A 20,459-nucleotide genomic window follows, 5' to 3' on the forward strand; every position below is an offset into this window, starting at 1 on the left:
TATTTTGAACGAAGCTTTCCGGATTGTTTATAATTTCCTGATTTTGTTTACACAGTTCTTTTTTATTTCATTTCTTTTCGTGGAAATGGTTGCTTTTTCGATTTCTTCATCGAATCCATTTTCTACAAACTGAATCAAGGTTTTGTGTCATCTCCTGATATCTGATATACAGTGCTTATTTTTTAAAAGAAGAATTGTGTTTTATATATTTGTATATGCATGGCCTTCATTAATGTGCATTCTCAGATGAGCTGATTTCTTTTCATCATACTAAATTGCACCAATATAAAATCATGCAGTTTTGCGTGCTTTGAACTGCTTTTTACCCTGTATTAATGCCTGCATAAGCGGCAGGGGAACATAAAATACTTTGTAAATAACAACTCGTAGGTTTATATAAGCAGTGTTGATGTGATTAAGTCACCACTCGAAGCTAACTATTTCACATCGGAGTTGCATGGGTAGCTGTCTCTCAGCCGAAGAAGTGTGTGTATCATGTTTATTTTGAATCATGTACTTCACACTAGTTTTTATCTGGTACTCCTTCGCCACTTGTAAGAATCTTTAACATGAAGTCCGTGTCATTAAGGGATTGAATTTCTATATTGTCAGTGTGCGAGACAATGAAGGAGGACTGGACTCTTGCCCTCTGTACACATAGTGAAATATTAAGCGTTGCTTTTTCGACTGAATACGTCCTTAGCGTCGAGTGAAACGATAATTGTGAATGATGAACTCTAAAGGCGTCATTTATTTACATAATGCAAACATGATTGTGTGACCTCACACAAATCTTAGCTCCCAGTCAGAGATTTGTTAAAGTCATTCAGGAAGCAGGCTTAAGCCATCAGAAAACAAGAGAAGTGGACTTAGGAATACATTGTTCGTCCTTAACTTGTATGATTTATGAGATGGTAAAGTTGCGTCATATTGTGATATAATAAATATATATTATTTATTATTTTTATTCGATAAAGAACATCATTTAATATTTTAAATATTTTAAATGTTAATTATTGTAATATTTTAATATTTAATAAGAATTTATTGTGATTAGACGGACAAGATTTAAATAATAAATAATATGTATTGTATGATTTATGTTACGCGCGAGATTAATTTTGCAACAGTTCGACAATGTGGGTTTACTTTGTTGTTCCAGCCGAATGTACCAGTGGATAATTTCTCGTTCTTTAACCACATCGGACAGCTTTTGACGTAATCAGGTACTTAGAACCGGTCGGACCGATATGTAGGATGTTTTGCTGTTAAAGTTCATTATGCATGGTCCGTCATTACGCGAGGTCAGCAAAAATACTCGGAAATAGGAAGACTGAGATTCTGTTATTTAATAATGCTGTATCGGCTGCAGAGGTCATTGGCATTGAAGAAAGGATGGTGAATTTTGTACTTTTAGTTTATTTAACGACGCTTTTTCAGTAGTTTAGTTTTTAGCGTCGAAGGCTTGGCGTCGTGATACCGTACCATGCACCTTCAAAATACAAGTTAGAAGTGTTACTTCTAATCTGCCTTGTAATGTGACCAACAAAAAGGTAAAGAAACACACATTCGTGGTTTGAATTAGTAGGCTGGTCTTGAGTTTCCGAAGTCGTTTGTACAAATTCTCTGTGACTAGTTTCTATTAATTCTGCACACTAAATTCGTAAATAAACTTAGTTTTCGTGGATTTTACGTTCTTACAATTAGCATTGTTCTTTTTTATCTGTTATGAACGACGAGATAATTTCTCTGTTTATTTGTAACTAATCGATGTTCATAGTTCAGAACATTGAAAGTATTTGGTACTTGTTTGCTTCTGGAACAACATTGAAACCTCTCACTCGTGTAGGAATGTCTGGCTTTTGGCCGAACGGCAGTAGTTTCACCAGGTGGGTGGCTGTGGCACATGCGCTGTTTCAATGCATCCCTACGCCTGACTGATAGAGAATTGTTCCATGTTTTCAACAGGATCATCAGGAAGAACTGGCAGTACTGGTGTGCCAAGTGGCAGTGGGAGAGTCAGCAGCATCGACGTTTTGAGCGGTAGACGTTTTGTGGGTGTGGGGCCATGCCACGACGACCTACGCCACCAGTCCAGGACAACAGTTCATCCGTTAACGAGCAGTGGACACTTCACAGCCATGCAGAGGTTGGTAATTCAGCGAAGTCTGTCAGCAAGAAATAAGATCACCACACTCTCCCAATTGTATTATTAAAAATAAACACCATTAAGAGGATTTAAGGTTTTCAAGGCTGGGAGTCCGAAGATGTCTCCATCATCAGGGAGACTCATCGTCCTGATGATGGAGGCAGCATTGACCTCTGAAACGTTGATAAACTTCCACCAGACTACACGGCGCTACAACCCAGAAGACAGCCATCTTCATCGTGTAAGAGAACGAACGACGACATTCAGACTGTTCTAAACTCTACAGATTTGTTAAATCATATGTTTGATTTTAAATGTTTATTAATTTAATCCTAAAGCGACTGCCACTGTAATAATGTGATTGATATTATGTCCCGTCCTGAGGATAAAGCCCTGATATCGGTGAGGGTCATTGTAAATGAAAACAGTGTATTGTAAATAAAGTGGAATTGACGAAGTCTGAAGATCTTTTGGACGGCCATCTTTGTTGTTTTAACTTTGTTGAATGTCTGAAATGTGAAATAAAAAAATTACGTTTCGGAAGCTTGGGTAAAGACAGAAAGCCTGTCTGTTGGGCCCCCTGGTTGAGCTAGCCGGAGACCTGAACTTAGGTGCCAGTTGTCGGCCGAGTTTTTTGACAAACTAGGAAGAGCGACTGTAGTTTTGGGTGCCTAACTAGCCTTGATACAGCTGTTTTCAAAGCTTTCTATCTGAAACGCCACTTCGTTTCAAGGGCACCGGTATTGTTTCAGTTATCTTTGCATTCAAGATCAAGAAAGACAATATCTGTGTCGAATTAGATAAAAGTATATTTTCGTCGTAAAATGGAGTGCAGTAAGCCGTGACTCGATGAATATGTTCTTTCAAGTAGCATGCCAGAGATACAAATAGAGAACTGTCATAGAGCGTAGGGGGAAAAGTGCAGAGATTAAATACGAAGAATGTGACTGCTAGGAATTTGCAGATCGTGTTTTCGCATGACCGTTCAATGGAATCACCATAATCCGTGAGTTACGTAATCTGATTTAAAGAAGGACAGAGCTAAAATTGTTACCATGAGTTTGACCTTGCGCTCACATCAGATGATTCAGACTTTGTATTGATGTAAAAGTAGGAATGAAAGGTTGGAGGTAGCATTTCCAGTGCATGATTTTTATGAATGGAGTTGCTTTCTTTAACGTGAAATTATATTTATTTGAATTAAGAGACGCTTTACCGTGATAGTTAATCTCGTGTATGAAATGAATTACTCGTATAGTCAAGTTAAACATTTACGAGAAATATGTGAATTCGTGGAAATTTGGTGTTGAATAAAGCAGGAAAACGGAATGTTAACGCGTTTCCCGCTGGATTATACATTTAGCAAATAATGTTCTTTGCTATTTTCTTACTTCTCTGGTGTCGATATTGTAGATGTAGGCTGTATTATTGCAAACCCATGGAAGCAAAGTTATTCCCATTTCAGATTCCACACTACATTATCAGAGAAATATTTTTTTATGTTTCGCTGATTGTTCACTATATAGAAAAAACTTTCCAAATGTAATTTTTTCTATAATTTATTAAGTATATGTTTCGTGCCATATCGATATCGAAACATTTAAATGTGCGAACTGTGACGAAAAACTGCTAAGCTTGTCGACATCGTCTGCACAATGACAGTATTGATTGATATTTTTTCCCCAAAGTTCTGTACGTGGGAGCGCAAGTAAACATTTCCTTTGCCAAATGCGAAATAGGTTCAGGTGTGTTTGTGTTTTCGCAGTCCCAGGAGCTAAAACCTTGTAATGTACACTGTAAACGACATTGACACCTAAAATAATTGCACTTGTTATTAACAGCTTATAGGTATTCATTACGTTCTATCTATCAAGTATGACATACAAATTCTAATTAAATTCTAATTAATATTTGAAAATTGTAGACTTTAGACCGATGTGTCCCGTCTGAGAGCTTTTTGTTGAACCAGATACCGCTTACCTGTCATCTCGCGTGCGGGGCTCAGTTGGTGTTACATTTAAGATACTTTTTTTAAAGGACAAAGCCTTCATTAGATTAGTAAATACGACTCCTTGAAATACATTAATGGAAAAGTCACTGCGATTCTTTGAAGAGGTATCTCGTAGTGTTTTCAGCCATAGTTTTCGCATGGGGGTAGGGAACATATTTCCGCTGCCAATGTTAGACAGCAATGAAAGTCCCGAGTTTTTATTGCCGGAACATATTTTGCGTGACAATGAGGAGTGGTCACTGATTTCTAACTATAATTTATCTGGTGTTTGAATTATTTATAATTCTGATTTTAGTTACTATGTTATATTTTATAACAATGCTAGGAGGTGAGAATTCGTTTTGAACTCCGTGTCAAGATAGGTGTATTCGTAAACGTACTTTATAGTACCCTACATTCTTCATGTGGTATGTGTTAAATAATGTTATTGTTAAATTTATTGGTTTTGAGGTTGCTAAATAAACTAAATTTATTTTTTGGAATCTTGTTGACGAGTTGCATGTGCCTATCCGACCCATTCACTGGATTTGGATAAGAACATAAAATCTTACATCAGTCCACCAATTTTTGTGAATGTCTGTATAAAACCATAACAAAAACACAACGCAAATGAAGAGCATTGTACATCATTCTTCAATGTGAAATTTATAAATATTCAAATATTCGCGAGAAGTTTTCTGCCCTCCTCCCTCCTTTCTTGCCTGATCACGAAAGCAGAATCAGCTTTCGAAACGTCGTAATTTTATGATTTTATGCTTTGGTGGAAAAATGGAAAATCATTTTTACACATTATGACGCACTATCATCAGAAACCTTCAAACTGTGACAAAAATGTTCCTTTGTCGTCAAAGACTTGATGTCATGACTTGTGCACTGCAAGTTTGGTGATTTATGTTTCGTATATTCTACCAAGCCCCTCTAACCCCTTCCGGCCAATCGTCCTTTGAATAATAGTTAAGAATTCAGCCCGTACCGCAAAGAAAACAAGACACGTCACTATACAAATTTTAAGTGATTTATGGTGTTTATGTAATGATTACTGTACTGGGAATTAACTGAAACAAATATATGTAAAATGCAGAGTTGTTGACGGCTAAAACAGGTGGTACATGTACGTAGTTCCTGCTGGGATTAAGAGGGTTAAAGTAATTATCGAACAGTCGCAAAAGGTGCGTTACAACTTTTTAGTGACCTGTGGTCGTCGTCGTCGTCGTCGACATCGAAGGTCCTTCCTCCTGACGACTTGGCAACGTGTGGTTCGTCTGATGGCGGTGTGGAAACACATCAACGCGCTGAACGGATGGCGCAATACAAAGAGGAACGTCGGCGACAGTTGGCTTCTCAGTACGGTTCTCGGGACGATTCTGGAAGTGCGTCGATCACCCCACAGCGTCGCTTCATTACTCGCAACACGGCCACAACGCCGGTGAGGAATGGAGATGACCGAAGTGGAAGCAGCAGCAACACGGACCATCCGCCACCATCCAGTATGCAGAGGGTACGCACCACCAGGACCTCCCGACTGCGGGCTGCAGTCACGTCTCCTTCAGGTACAGGCACAGGCACTGGTCTACTGCTCTTTTTCTGTTCGGGTTCTAGTTGGGGCTGAATTTTATCACGTTGTGCTTTTATGCGTTCAAGACAGTGTTTGTAATTTTCAGTCAGCCTTCCGTGTAGTACGAACTTTGTTTTCCCCAAATGTTTTTTTATTATTATTCAGTGCATGGTTTGGGCTATCGCCTATTCCTGCCACATATATTTCATGACACTTTTCGATATTCGTTTGGGTTCTATATCTCTTCTACTGTGGTTTTATTTTAAGAGCTTGTAATATGTGAGATTCGCCCGTTCTGAACTCAAACCGCAGGTTCCAAAACCGCTAGAAATTTAATACATTAGCTTTGGACGGCCGTGTCCGATTCGTTGTTATTGTTCTTTGGCTTGAGCCAGGCGAGTGACGCAGCTGAATCTCGAAAAAACAAAAGACTACGTATTAATAGCGACTGCAAGTTCCCTGGCTTCAAAATTACCTGCGCAGTTTTGTTTTTGTTTTGTTTTTTTAGTTAACAAAGTGAGCACACATGGCAGTTCGTTACGTATTTCCGAATATCACTTTTGTTCACAGAAAATAATGCACAAAATGGTAAGGACGCTTCAGGAATTCTAATTCGAAATGGTAAGAACACAGGATCAACATCTCCTCGTAGTGCTGCTGGCAAGGACTCCAAGGACGTTCTCCAGTCTGTAACGCGCTCTATGAGCGGCAAAGACTTAAGTAAGGATTCTTCAGGACTCTCTCCTAGAAAGGACAATAGTTTGTCCTTAGCACGCTCCCAGAGTGGCAAGGATCTCCTCAGAGATTCGACAGAATCACCACTTAGATCAAGAGACGGTCGAGAAGCTGCAACGAGGTTAACTTTGTCACGATCTCATAGCGGAAAGGAACTAATCAGAGACTTGAGTTTGTCACCCAGATCTCATAGTTCCAAGGACTCGGGGACAGTTCTATCTCGCTCTCAGAGTGGCAAGGAACTTGTTTCGTCGGGTCTTTCACTTGCACATCAGACTGGGAGAGTAGTGTCCGGATCATCGTTACGATCCGTCCCTGCGAGGGATCCGAATGATGGAGGAAGCCTTTCTCGTTCCCTGCTGAGTTCCTCCAGGACTCGTCGGGTTGGAGTAGCCGACAGACGAGGGGTGACTCCCAGCACTGGTACGACAGGATCGTCGGATAAAGAGGTAGGTCGTCACCCGCATTCAACTCGTTGTGAAGTCTGAATAAAGTTGCTGGCTTCATACAGACATTTCTAATTTCCTGTTATTAAGGGAAGAAAGTAAAGAATTTTTGTGTAACTTCTATTTGGTAGTATAAATGCAAACCTTACATCTGTAACAAACACCAAATATTTGCTGGTTACCCCGTGTTTCCGTGCTTGCCTTTGTTTGACTTGTTCCGGTTATCAGAATCGCTGATGAACACTGCCCTGACACATAGATTGGCCTTGAGGCCCTTTCACGTTCATGTGATTTGAAGAGCTTGGAGATCTCGTTATAGGACTTCATAATGGATGTTGTCTGTCTCCCGCGGTAAAAAGCATTTTACATGAGCCATACAGCAAGTGGGCGAGTGCGAACTTGGAAGGATTTGGGTAAAACTGTTCTACAACAGTGACGTCTGTCGAATTAGGAAATGGTAGTAGAACATTTATAAAAGCACTTGGCGATGTATTTTTGGTAAATTACGTTTCACATTGATGCCTTTAAGAAAAGCAGACATGTAAATTGTTTAGCTTGTCAAATAAGTTTGTAATTAACTTGTACTTTATTATTACTCTTCTGGAATTGTCTCGATTCCAATAAAATACCCCCTGAAGATGGCTTCCCGCGTTTTGAACAGTATGTATTTTCGTGATTAAAATGTATCCGTGCATTCTTGCGTGGCAAGTCAGCCATCTTGTGGAAGTTACGTCCTTATACGCGCTGCTGTCATAAATACTACGAAGTGATGTTGAATAATTGAAATGTCTACTGTCTTAACGATACTTGAACACCAGCCATAAAGTCCATGATTCTTTTTCTAGCTGTTCACGTATCTGCCTCGACCTTAAACAAGATTTAAAAAATAATGAAACCAGGAATAAATTTGAAAAGGAACTTTAAAATATGTAATTACTACCATTAACTTCTGTTGCCTACAGTAGTTGTAAAATTATTGAAGCAAATTAATCACTGAGTTATGATAGATGGCCTCTCGCTCTTAAGAGCCTTTAGACTAGGGTGGACTACGCTGACAAATTGTTTGAAAATAAACCAGTTGGAGAAATTAAATGTTTATAAGAAGTGCCAGGCTTCAAGGCGCACTCTCTACTAAACTAGTTTTTCTGTTAGAGGTCTCCCTTGCTGTGATTTCAGATATTGGTGCTTACATTAAAGCAAGCATGGGACTGAATTGAGATCAAGGGTAGTGTCGTATCGAGCCAAATAAGGCATGTGTAGCGTACTCCATCCAGTGTCATATGATAGGCCAGCAGGCAGAATAATGAATGAACCTGTTACATTGGGAAAGGTGGCCCTTGTACGAACAAAGGCACCTGCATTCTTGCAGCTAGAATTTCTGCTGGCAGATAATGATTCATTACAAGGAATTAATGAGGTCACAGTAAAGTGGGTTTTTGTTCTTTAAAGTTAGCCTATATATTATGTGATATTTATGTAGTTATGTGGTTCTTTTTGAAGGATTAAACAGCGTGATGCATTGCCAGATGTTTATCGCGGTCATGAATTCTAATTGTGCGTATGACAAAGCACCATTACTGGTGGCCCAACGGTCTCTGGGTTGTTCGAATACAATCGTTCAGAGCCAGGTTTTGGTTCGCGTCTTCTATGTTTTCGTGTTATAAAATTTTGTAAATAGAGCAATGTTAAAATTGAACTGTAGTGCCAAATCAGAATAGGATTCTGTTGTTCTCTCTTTCGTATTTTCAGTGCCTGTGGTATGGGATATTGTTCCTCGGGAAACAAGGGCTTTCATTCCTGGTTCCTCTTTGATTTTGTGGTTCCTGCGATGTTCTGTGAAAACGATAATTAACTTTGGGGTTTTACAAATTTAGGTAATTTCTTTATCAGCTGATGAACTGTCATAATTTCAAGGATATAGGATTTGAGACTTTCGCGGCGAGTACAATCAATAAAATCTTCTCGGGTAATCAGCCGCGTTAACTGATTACCGTAGTAAACCGACATTTCGGGAACCAACTCGACTCGAGGCGACTTCCGAGGTATCCAGTCGTATCAGAACCCTGATGATGGGGACAGAGTTGGTTCCCGAAACGTCGGTTTACTACGGTAATCAGTTAACGCGGCTGACTACCCGAGAAGATTTTATTGATTATTTCAAGGAGTCTGCTTCATAGGTCTAATTAGATAGTTGGTGAATGTAGATTAAACTAAATGTGGCTTCAGGTTCGGTGGAAGATTACCGAGTATTCTTCTGGATCAGGGATATCACTAGCTTTTAAGCATGATGGAAAGCTCATAGTGTAATATTTACACAGGTGAGAGAAAATGGTATGTGCTTTGTCTTGCATATGTTTTGTGAAGGATGGAACACGAAGTACAAGGCCAGTACTTATATTTCCTCGTTTTGTCTCGTCATACAAAGATGACTGGACTAGGCATTTCTTGTTCGGAGGATTCTGGAATATTGATTCTCAGTTTATTTAAAGTCCCATGCCGAATCGCCTTGATAATGGAGGCAGTACGTACCTCAGAAACATCGGACGGCTTGTACGAGGCTACACGGCGCAATATCCCAGAAGGCTGTCATCTTCAGTTCCTTTTCTGTAGTAACTCGGTTATTGATAGGTAATAAATGAGATGTGTCTCGATGTGTTAACATAAAAATCACGTCAGTTCCCTTGAAGCGTGTTTGTTGTAGGCCGAGACCTCACGTACAGTTCAAAAGAAATAGGAGTGTGTGACTGCGATAAAGTGTTCTTAAATGCTGAGGTGTTGTGTGGGGAGGGGTGTCCAGTCTTCATGGCACAGTACTCTGGGTGGAGAAATGTATAGTGACATTGTGTCGGGCTGTGAAACTTCGTCTTATAAAACATTACAGTGAAATCTATTAGTGGCAGTTTTGGGCTATTTAACTTTATCGTATCAAACAGTCAAGATTTGTAACGTTGAATTTGTGTGATACGCTATACTATATACATTTTTCATCTCTTCCATGTGTGCTAGATGCCCACATGCCCTGCTAATCTCGCTTTCTTTGATTTGATTGCCCTGATGATATTTGGTGAATAGAAATGTTCAACCTCTTCATTATGCAGTGTTTTCTAACTTTCTGTTACATCTTGTCTTGAATTTATATTCTTCAGTATAGTAGAATCAGACTTTCATAACCATACAAAACAGTGGGTATAATTATACAATGGTAATAATTGCGCAGTGGTCAACTGTCGATTTGGCGCTACCATTTTGAACTATTGTTATGTTATTAGTATTATAATCACAATTATTACCCGTCAATTTGACCCATAATGCCCAAACCGATTAGATCGACGACAAAATTGATGCTCTGTAAAATATCTGTTGTAAGCCTGGAGAAAGGACTTGCTAATTTATCTAATTTTAATACAGTTGGGTTTAATAATGAGAATTTGTTCTACTGGTTTCGTCAAGCGGTTGAATAATAGATACTGTTATTTTTCATTTCGTCGGCATGCGTACAGAATATTTAAACTGCGTGATTTGAAGAACTAGACCGTCAAATGTTCACTGTTTTAGTTTAGTTTCAGGTGTGTTTGTGTATCTGAACGGCTGAAATGGAGGTGTGTCCGAATGTGATAAACACCGCTGTGCTACACTCTTTTGCATGCCCCTGTTGTAATTAATCTCTGTTGCGTAGTTGCACATTCACTGTCACTGATAGTATTTGTGATTCACTGTGTAACTTCGCACTGAAGCCGAGATAAACGTTTAACGCTTTATCGCCAGACTTGCCTTTGTGACATTTTCGGAATACTCTTTGACACGTGCAGCTGACGTTGAGAGGACTTTCATTTTTTCTATTCCTTCCGACTTTGTCAGAGTCCCAAACAATACTTTAAACGATTTAATTTGGATCTCTAAAAGAAATCTGAATATTATACTTTTTCCACTGATGTAGAAGCAATTTTTTAATTCTTTCTAAGTCTTTTTGACCTTTTTGTTTGAGTCAGGAAACTTTGTGATCCTCTCAGTTTTCGTATGGCAAATCCAGATAACGTATTAATACACAACTTATTTAGTTTCTTACTTTTGGCGTAAACGTGACTTGCTAGTCTTAATGACTACAGTCCAACTGACTGACTGGCTTGACTGTTTCACTGGCTGGATTGCTGTCTTACCAACTGATCGGTTGATTGACACGTGTAATAATTTTACGTTGTTGAATTTATGCCTACACGTGTATTATGTGGTATTTGACAATTGTGCCTGATAAGGGTGAAGTTTGGAATCGCCATTTTAGATGGAAAGACCTCCCATGATATAGTGGCACTTAAAGTTTACGATACTGTAATGTTGTGTCGATGTCATAACATTAAAGTGGGCAGAGGAGAATTAAAATGTAGGTAAATAAAACATGAGGATGTTGAGAAAATGTGTCATGTCTTGGTGAAGTGGGAATTCTTAGTGAATGTCACGTTACCGGTTTGTCTGCTTCTGTCATTTTTAATGTCCCAAACTGGGCCTGTTCGTCGGCGCTTTAGAACCATAGACACTGACGTCAGATGGAAGTAAAGCCTTGGATTTATTTCAGAGGAAAATATACAAGTACTTGCTGTGCGCGGTGGACAGCGGAGATTTAAGTGCAATCATGAATTGTACGTTGTATGCAAGGAACCTTCAATTTATGTAAAGTTATTATACGTAGCAGATTGAAATGTTTTAGGAATAGAATATAGTTGCCAAGCAAAAATGTATCCGAGGTTACACGAGAAGGAAGAAGAAGTATTCGAAGGCCGAAGCTACGATGGATGGAAACTGTCGGGTCTTTATGCAGCGATGAACGAGGAAAGGTGGCAAAAACTTGCCGGGGGGGGGGGGGGGGGGGGGGTGACGATGCTGATGATGGTCGTCGTCATCTTGAACTCGTTTATATGCCTTTCTGGTAAGAAACTTATAGCACAGTTTTTTGAGGTCGTGATGATTTGACCACTTTTCTGCCACAAAGACCAATGATCGCACCTCGTAGTAGAGATGGTTTATTTAAAACTTTGTTTGCTTTATAGAATGATTTGCGTTAGTTGTTTTAGTCTTGCGTGTTTGTATTTCTGTCATTCTTATTTTTATCTTCTTTGCTTACAATACTTTCCGTGTTCTTCTTTGCCCAAGTGAATTTTTTCTTAATGTAGATAATTAAAAAAATCCCCTTATTGAGTTTTACTCTTTATTATTTGCCATAGATTTCTTTGCTCTATTCAAATACATGTTCCAGATTATAAGATTGTGACGAAGAGAGAATTGTCTGGTTTTAAAATCTCATTGAAAGACCGAGTGTAGAATGAAGGTTTTCTGTTCCTACCTCAAAGAAAACACATCGTTTCTCCATTACAAAGATAAGGTGGTTAATTATATTTAAGGAAATAATATCTGCCTGTCTGCTCTGATACAACGCGAAACACATAAACACATTTTGTGCACAAAATGCTGAGTTATTGATTATTGAAGCAGGTGGCACATTTAGTTGCTATAGTCGGCGCAGTAGTTTTTGCCGGTGGAATTTTCAAGGTGAAGGCTAGGAGCGAGTCACTTGTGCGATAGTATAATGCTGACTGCACCGAGGAGCTTATCGGACTGAACGCCCAAACAAAAGAAATACACTGACCGTGCCACCTCAGGTACACAGAGTAGGCCCGTCCGCCAGCTCCGCTAGCTTCTCCACCGGCCAAAAACCATTGCGCCGACTATACAGGGCATTAGGATTTAGGGGTAGTCAGCCCTTCCGTCGGCGAGAATTAGAATACAGTTCCAGTAATGTAGGCGCGTTGTGTAATGGCTGCTATTAGTATTGGTGGAACTAGGACGGTGTAAGAAGATGGCTGTCTTCTGGGTTGTAGCTCCGTGTAGTCTGGTAGCAACGTTTCAGAGGTCCTTGCTTTCTCCATCATCTGTGCGGTGGCTACACGGCACTACTACAACCCAGAAGACAGCCATCTTCGAACTCGCCGCCGTGGAAACCTCAAGTCCTACTTAGAACGGAGAAATGTAGGTATTTAGAATGCCGTGGCATTTATCTCTCCAGCGTTGTCACTTGAATTTTGTGAAATTTGGGTCTTTGCAGAAGAGCCCATCGGAAGTTGTGGCCTCGCCCTGCTTCCCGAGGCGAGAGAAGGACAAGAGTTCGAAACGCAAGTCGAATCTGAACCGGTCCCTCGCCGCTGAGGAGGTCGTGTGCAATGACAGTGCGTTGCTGGGAGGTGAGTGATTAAACCTTCTCCCTGCTTAAGATTCCTCTGGGTGAAAGGGACTGTTAATGCGGTGACCACAGCCACTGCGTTCACGGGGGCTTGCCGTACTTTCAGGTTCTCACGACGTGAAGTATTAAGATTGCTGCTGTTCTGGATCTTGCGCCGTTTAGTCTGGTAGACGCTTGCCGGTTCTTTAGTTCAAAAACTTGTACTCGTATTGACTTTCGAAAGTATTAATGATAGGCTGTAAGTAAAGTAAAGTTTGTCCCACTATACGCCATGTAGGCGTTTGGGGGGAGTGGAGGTATAGCTCCTCTCTTCCTTGACCTCGGCACTAGATGGGGTGAGTGGTCAGCATCACGCCCCGGCCGGCTTTACCCCCGGGAAAGGACCCCGGTACCCATTGTAGAGGAGGCTGGGTGGGCCCCAGAGCTGGTCTGGACGCAGAGGCTAGAGGAAAAATCCTCTGCCCCCGTCGGGGATCGAACCCCGGCCGTCCAGCCACTATACTGACTGAGCTATCAATGATAGGCTGTACCATGGTAAATAAAGACAATTATGAAGTTGTCAAGCACTTAAATAAATGAATTGAATGAAAATAATCGCACAGTGTTTAGACTTGGCTTATTTTATGCTCTGTAATATTTCTGCTTTACAATGCATTTGGTCCGATTCTATCAAAAAGCTTTCGGTTCAATCTTACAGATACCGATTTCTTCCATAACTGATGCTCATTTTATAAGCATTTATATCATTAGCGACTCTTCTATTGTCCCGGATATGCTGATCTATCTTCCCTTTAACCTCAACGCAGTCGATGTTACAGTCGATTGTCACCCGGATCGTCCGTTGTCAGCAACATTCGCCCGTTTTCATATCTTTTTACCGCTTCGTAGTGTCCTCTGGTTTATACAGTAATTACTGCCCTGTTTTAATTATTATACCATGTTCGTAGTTGCTTTTTAACCCCAAATTCTTGCAAAGAACGCCTTATTTCATTTGGTATGCTGGTTTCTATTTTTTTCGGATATGAAGATGAAATGCTGCTTTAATATTACGACAAGTGTGTGGATTCTTCTGATTTCGCCGAACACAGCAATGTAGGTTAATTAAGTAAATGGTTGGTCGTAGGTTTTAATGACATTTTATGGACAACAGAGCTTATTTAGCGTCGAATGATATAAAAATAGGAAGGAAGCCGTCGTGGCATGTCTTAAGGTACGAACTACGGTGTGTTTCGGTTGGGGCCAGTGATGATACCACGAAATGCCTTTGAATTGCCGATGGATTGAACCGGATAGGCGTACCATCCCATTACTTGACGTGCTCGTTACTCGTGAGGTACTCTGTCTGCCGGTCTTACTTCTTATGCCATTGGGAACGCTATTTGATAATTCTGACCTCTGCCGGTCTGGGGAGCGCACATCGGGTTAGATTTCCGTTCTGCCCTATTATAGGAGACAGTGAAGATGGAGATGATGACATCTACAGCGTGACGTGGGATCGCCGTATGTTATCTCCTTTTTGCTTTGTCAACGCTCGATGTACGGGGAGGCATGAGGTAGGGAAAGGCTCTGGTCATTCTCGAAAAGGCGATCTGCTGGTCCTCGTACACGTGCTGTAAATAACTGAATTATTGATACGTGTTTGAGCGAACACCAACCACCAGTCTTCCTTGTGCCGTTACGTTGAAAACAGTTTTGTATTCAAGTTGGGTTTTTTTTTCCATAGGACGGCTGCTTGAAGTGTTTGGAGCTACATGAGTGTTTTGTTCGTCCTTTGAATGTACTCATGCGTACGGATTATAGGTCGCAGCATATATGTGGGTCACACAGAATACGAACGAGATCAGTAAACTGCGACCGCCTGACCTAGTCTAGCAGACAAGTTGTGGTAGGTCAGATCTGGATGGCAGTTACCATGGAAACGTTTTACGGATCATGTTACAGGTGTAGCTACAGACTATGTTAATTTAGTGAGAGAGAGTCGATTAGTTAGAGACAGCAATTGTTTCGATACTTCTGCAAGTGGCACTGAGGTCTATGCTTACTGTGTCCGGAAAGAAACCATTTGCCTAGCTGCTTGATCCACAGTTTTGCTCTCAGCTTTATGCAGGTGGCCCAGGGTGGGTATCAATTACGTACTGGCAAAGACTGGACAGATTGTTTGCATGTATCTTGACCTGAATGGCAGTAAACGCACCTGTCTGAAGAACGTCGCGGTATTGGCGTAATTATTTGCTGCACTACCTCGAATTTTGTAGGTCGAGTTTATGGTTTTTGACCCGTAAGTAGTCGGTGACATCAGTTGAGTCCTAAAGTCGGTTCTCTTGCTTCTGTTGAGTCTGTGCTGACAAGATTACTTCCTTTATCTGTCAGCATACGAACAAACGCTGTCTCAGTCGGCGTTTTCCGTAACACCGAAGTCCTCAAGACCCCCCCCCCCCCCCCCCCCCCGAGTGTGCCACCTCCTGTCACAAGTCAGCTTGAAAGACGTCAGATTGAGACAAGAAAATCATTCGTGTGTATGACCAGAGGTTCGGATTTGATTTATAGTACTATAAAATTACATTTCTGTCTTCTTTACCTTTGTTCTTTCTTTCTGGTTGGGTTCCTGGATCGATTTTTGTGACTTGGTTTATACAAATGTGTATTCTGCGTTCTTGTTTCTGAAGCAGGATTTGCTGTATTAGAATTTGAAATTGAAGGTTATTGGGTCGAGAAGAACGTGTCTTTATGAGCGCTGAATTACAAGCAGGTCGTAGTCGTTCTTGCAATTGTCAGCAGTCTGCTGGCAAGATGTCAAAGTCCGGCTTGGGTTAGGCTTGTTGTAAATGAATCGAAGAAGGGGAAGATCACGTATCTCCGTAACTGCACTTAAACAAAGCCGATGTATTTGCCAAAAATAAAGTGAGTAGAAGTAGTAGTATTAGCAGCAGCAGCGTTAGTAGTAATTGTTGTTGTTGTTGTTGTCGTCGTCGTCTTTAAAGTGTTTGCCAGCAGCAAAGAGCCTATGATGGGCAAATACAGTGTGTGCCATTCAAAACGCAACTCAGCAATAATCACGAACAACGATACAAAAATTAAATCAGAACCAGATCCACCCCAACACCCAACATCGTCCTTGACACTCGAGTCGGGGTCACCCTGGTTGCTAGGCCGCTGCTCACTACACTTACGCAATAGCTGTGCCGGTGTGAACATGGTGTATTTACGAGCAAAATGTGTGTTTATTTCAGAGTTTATTCGAATAGACTACGAAGGATGGACGAATTTAAACACAATATTAAACAGACTGTTTTCAGCATTGGCAATAAACCTAAAAAAAGTATCGACACTGCAAAGGGTGATGCTCGTCTTCAAAATGGTGGTGGACATTTTCAGCATCTGCTCTACAGATGTTCTGTGAATTCTTTCTAACAAACAAACATTTTAAAGAAGACTTGTTTTGTCTTGTTTTGATGTCATCGAAGCATTCAAATTGTGTTGCACCAAGCGTTGCATTTTTGAATGAAACCCCCTGGACTAACTAATAAACGTATTCACTAAACAAATACAAATGAAAACAAGCTAAACTAAAATGAAGTAATCTATACTCTAACATGTGTTTATAAAATGTTCTCAAAGGATTCGTTGTTTTGATGGTTATCGCCTTATGTCAGCAGTTTTTAGGTACCATTACTGCTTTAGGTAGAACTAATGAAGACAGAGAACAAGAAAGAAATGGGTTTTAAAAATTTTGTGTTTTTTGCGGTAAGTATTTACCTCTACAAACTTTACAGAGAAATATGAGAACTTTACGTTTTTAAATTACTCAGCTACATACAAGTACGTCGTCTGGGGTGACGTAGTCACGGTTCGTGGATGTTCTACGACTGACACGGATTTTTAATTTCACTTGTTACATTTTACGAGCTACTGGAGGCGCGTCGTTAATTAAATATGCGTGTGTTTATATGAGTGGTTGTTGTTGACTCTCCGTTCGAAGTAGTTTAATGAGATTCTAGCTTGTGTCCGTATGTTACCATTAGGGGCACATCAGAGACTAGAATATGACTTGACCTATTGAACGGTTCAGATCATCGAATTCAGAACCGTGGCTGTGTCTTATCTGCGCATCCCGTTAACAGTTGACCAATAAGTGAAGAGTGCGCTTTGCCCACACGGAAAGCTTGAGGTTGAGGAGGACATTGTCCGATACCCAGTACTGCTAGTTGAACTCGACTGCGTTGGTGATTGGATCAGTCAGTGATGGGCTGTTGCAGCAGTGGATCGGATGTAACTTCGGCAATGAAGTGTATAGAAGCGGATGTTTCATACATCTGTTTTATGTGAAGCGTGACCAAAAGTTGAATGTTTATTGTGATCGATTTATCCTACTGAGGAAAACAGTGGTGGAGATTTTATTTGTGTATCGCATGTTTTATTGTTTTTATCAAACAGAGATATTATAATTGTTGTGATATTAGAATTTGTAAATCGAAGTGACGCATTTACGCGACCACGTACCATAAACAACTAGCGAAACATTTTATTGTGAATTCGTGTCTGGTATAATTGTGCTGACAGTTGGATGTGCTTGTGTAGTGACGTGTTTTGTAGTTGTCACAAGAAGTATTCCTCTGACCCATTTTTTTAGTGATAAAGCGTTCACCTGAACAGTTGTAAACGCGAATACGTTCGTGTGAGTGAATATTCACTCAGCTACACACCTGCGCCAGGTTGGCTGCAGACAGCAGTGGGCGTAACAACTGTCTCACCTTTGTCAAGACATGGTGTTTGTAGCAGGTACTACACCCAGGCTCATTTGGTTCCGTGTCTGATTCTTATGATGAAACTTTGGCTTTTGGCAATTCTGGTCGCCAGTTGTTTCAGAAGGATTCGACCCCAACCTAAAATTTAGAATTGTACGTTATACACTATGTTCTGTAATAAACCGAAAACCAACTGTTACAGGGACATCATTTTCAGCGCTTCTTTTAATGAATGTAAATTGATTTTACTGTTTAATGGACCGATATTTGACTCGTATAGGGCGTGGTGGTGAGTCATGCAGTTCCTGCCAGGAGCCGGGAAGTGACAGTTGCGTTGCGGTTTACCAGTGAACGGACTGTAATGGGTGTACACCTCTGGAATTAGTATACTTGGATTGAGTTTTGTAATTTGTTGCCTTAAAACATTAGAGTGATTAATTAAACGAGGGTGAAATTGGTGGCGCATCAGAGTTGACTAATTCATAACCGCATTTTATTCGGAAGTCCTGAAGAAGACACCAAGAGACCTGCACGGGTGGGAGTATAATACTAAAATGAATGTTAAGGGCATTGGGTGTGAATGTGTGGATTGGATTTGAAGATGACTGTCTTCTAGGTTGTTGCGCCGTATAGTCTGGTAGAAGTTTACCGAAGTTTCAGAAGTCCTTGCTGTCTCCATCATCAGGGCAATGACTCATGATGTCGGTAAACTTCTGCCAGACTGCACGGCGCAACAACCTAGAAGACAGCCATCTTCAGACTCACCACCGTGAAATCCTCAAATCCTACATGGATTGTACTTGTCTGAGGATACGGACCAGTGGCGGGCTCTTGTGGGCACGGTAAAGAGCCTTCAGGTTCCATGAAAGACGCAATATTTTGACACGCTGAGCGTCATATTACTTTTCTAAGAAACGCGAGTTTGGTGTTTATCATTTCTGAAGTGTCTTAGAGATTATAGTTTTTTTGTGAGATTCTTATTAAATTTACTATAGATAAAGAAGCATGGCCGAGTATCGAAATTTTCCGTAATTTGTTGATAATTTTCACGTAACGTGAACTAGAAAGACGACTGTGTGCTCTGAGATAAGATAAAGTATTGACACTGAACTAGCCATCCCATTGCTTAGTAAAGCCACGCAGTTTCTGTTTGGTTAATAGTGAGGTAGTTTATTGCTGTGAACATTCTTGATGCCCTTGATAACACCACCATAATTTATTCTTAAGTTATCCTGACTCAGTGGTGTTTGGCGCAAAACCGCCACATCTCACTGCGTTGTCAACGCGCGTGATGAGCTTTCTTTCACAACTTGTGTAGATGAAATTCAACTGGGAATGAATTCTTTCGGATCTCATTTGTACGCCCTCTTTCTTGATTACCTTTACTCTTTCGTACCATTCCTCCGTCCCTCCTATTTTCTGTGTTCCTTTCATATTCATGCAGTACGGTCCATTGACGGCCTTTGGTCAATCTTCAGATTATGTTACCAGAGAGCGAATGTTCATTAACAGTCCCACATTTTAGTTAACCGTACTTGTATATTATTGTGGAATACATACGTTCTCGTTCTTAGAAGAAAATTAATTTTATTTTGTCGTATAAGAAAGTACATTTTCAAGTTCCATGAAATTAGTAGACATTTTTCTTTTCTTTTCAGACTGTAGTAGCGCCATTCCTCGACGGCGCCGACGTATTGACCATCCTTGCGATGTTGGTGTTATTTCCTTGAATAGTTTAGATACAGGGTTGCACCAGAAATCTTCTTTAGAACCTGCTGTTATGTCCCCGTCAAGTGTAAGCCCTATACGTTCCACAAAGTCTGAGGAACTTCCTCGTCGGTCTTCCCCTTTCAAGACTGTATCGAAAGTGTCGTCAGATTATAGCAGTCACTTTCTTCGTCCAACTCCCAGGCCTGCACCTGATTCAGTTTCTTCCTCACGATCCTCTGGCGATGAACATCGACAATCTCCCCCTAGTCGAGCTATACTTCGACTCACTCCCGATTCTGGCACTCATTTCCTGCAGGCCAGGAGAGGTGCAAGCTCTGGAATTGCAGCGAGTAAAGAACAGGTTTCTGCACGATTTGAAACCACTAAAACTCCCTTGGCATCTGTTGCTTTCGCTGGCAGGAACAAGATTGGGGATTCACCATCCAAGCTCAGAGGAAATGCTGCAATGAGGTAAGGTAACTTTTTATGAAGTCTGAACAGTAATTTGTGGAATCAAGGTTAATTTCTTAGCTTGCCTTGGTACTGGCTCCTGCATTGCATACACCTCACATCTGGGAAATATATGGAATCCATCTTGTGACTGGCTTACCTGATAGATGCTATTACTTCTTTGTCCATACCAATTCCATTTGCTCTTCAAAATTGATGCTATCTTCAAACATAGTGTCACCAGAAATTATATTTCTGATTCCTTTATTTATAGATAAGATGAGATTATGTTTGTCCTTTGTAATCTTGTCCTTCAGAAATGTTCACACTTGCTTGCAATTTCAACAGTGTGTAATAAATAGTATGAAAAAATGTATACATTTGTTATATTATTTGGCAATAATTTCTTTAAATTTTCCTTTCTCTTCC

General features: G+C 40.5%; 1 protein-coding gene across 5 annotated transcripts in view; it reads left to right on the forward strand.

Annotated features, from left to right (window-relative positions):
• Positions 1–20,459, forward strand: part of LOC110834074 (Supervillin) — a 138,091-nt gene that overhangs the window by 66,057 nt on the left and 51,575 nt on the right. For all 5 annotated transcript variants that reach the window (XM_087350297.1, XM_022072866.2, XM_087350296.1 and 2 more), the window contains exons 3-7: positions 1,969–2,149; positions 5,349–5,710; positions 6,286–6,899; positions 12,991–13,126; positions 19,529–20,051. In XM_087350297.1, coding sequence (XP_087206423.1) covers positions 1,969–2,149; positions 5,349–5,710; positions 6,286–6,899; positions 12,991–13,126; positions 19,529–20,051 — 1,816 coding nt within the window. The remainder of the gene's footprint in view (positions 1–1,968; positions 2,150–5,348; positions 5,711–6,285; positions 6,900–12,990; positions 13,127–19,528; positions 20,052–20,459) is intronic.

Source organism: Zootermopsis nevadensis, unplaced genomic scaffold (assembly GCF_977971745.1).
Source record: "Zootermopsis nevadensis isolate Lab colony 2312 unplaced genomic scaffold, Znev_1.0 Znev_ptg000017l, whole genome shotgun sequence".
Taxonomy (NCBI): domain Eukaryota; kingdom Metazoa; phylum Arthropoda; class Insecta; order Blattodea; family Termopsidae; genus Zootermopsis; species Zootermopsis nevadensis.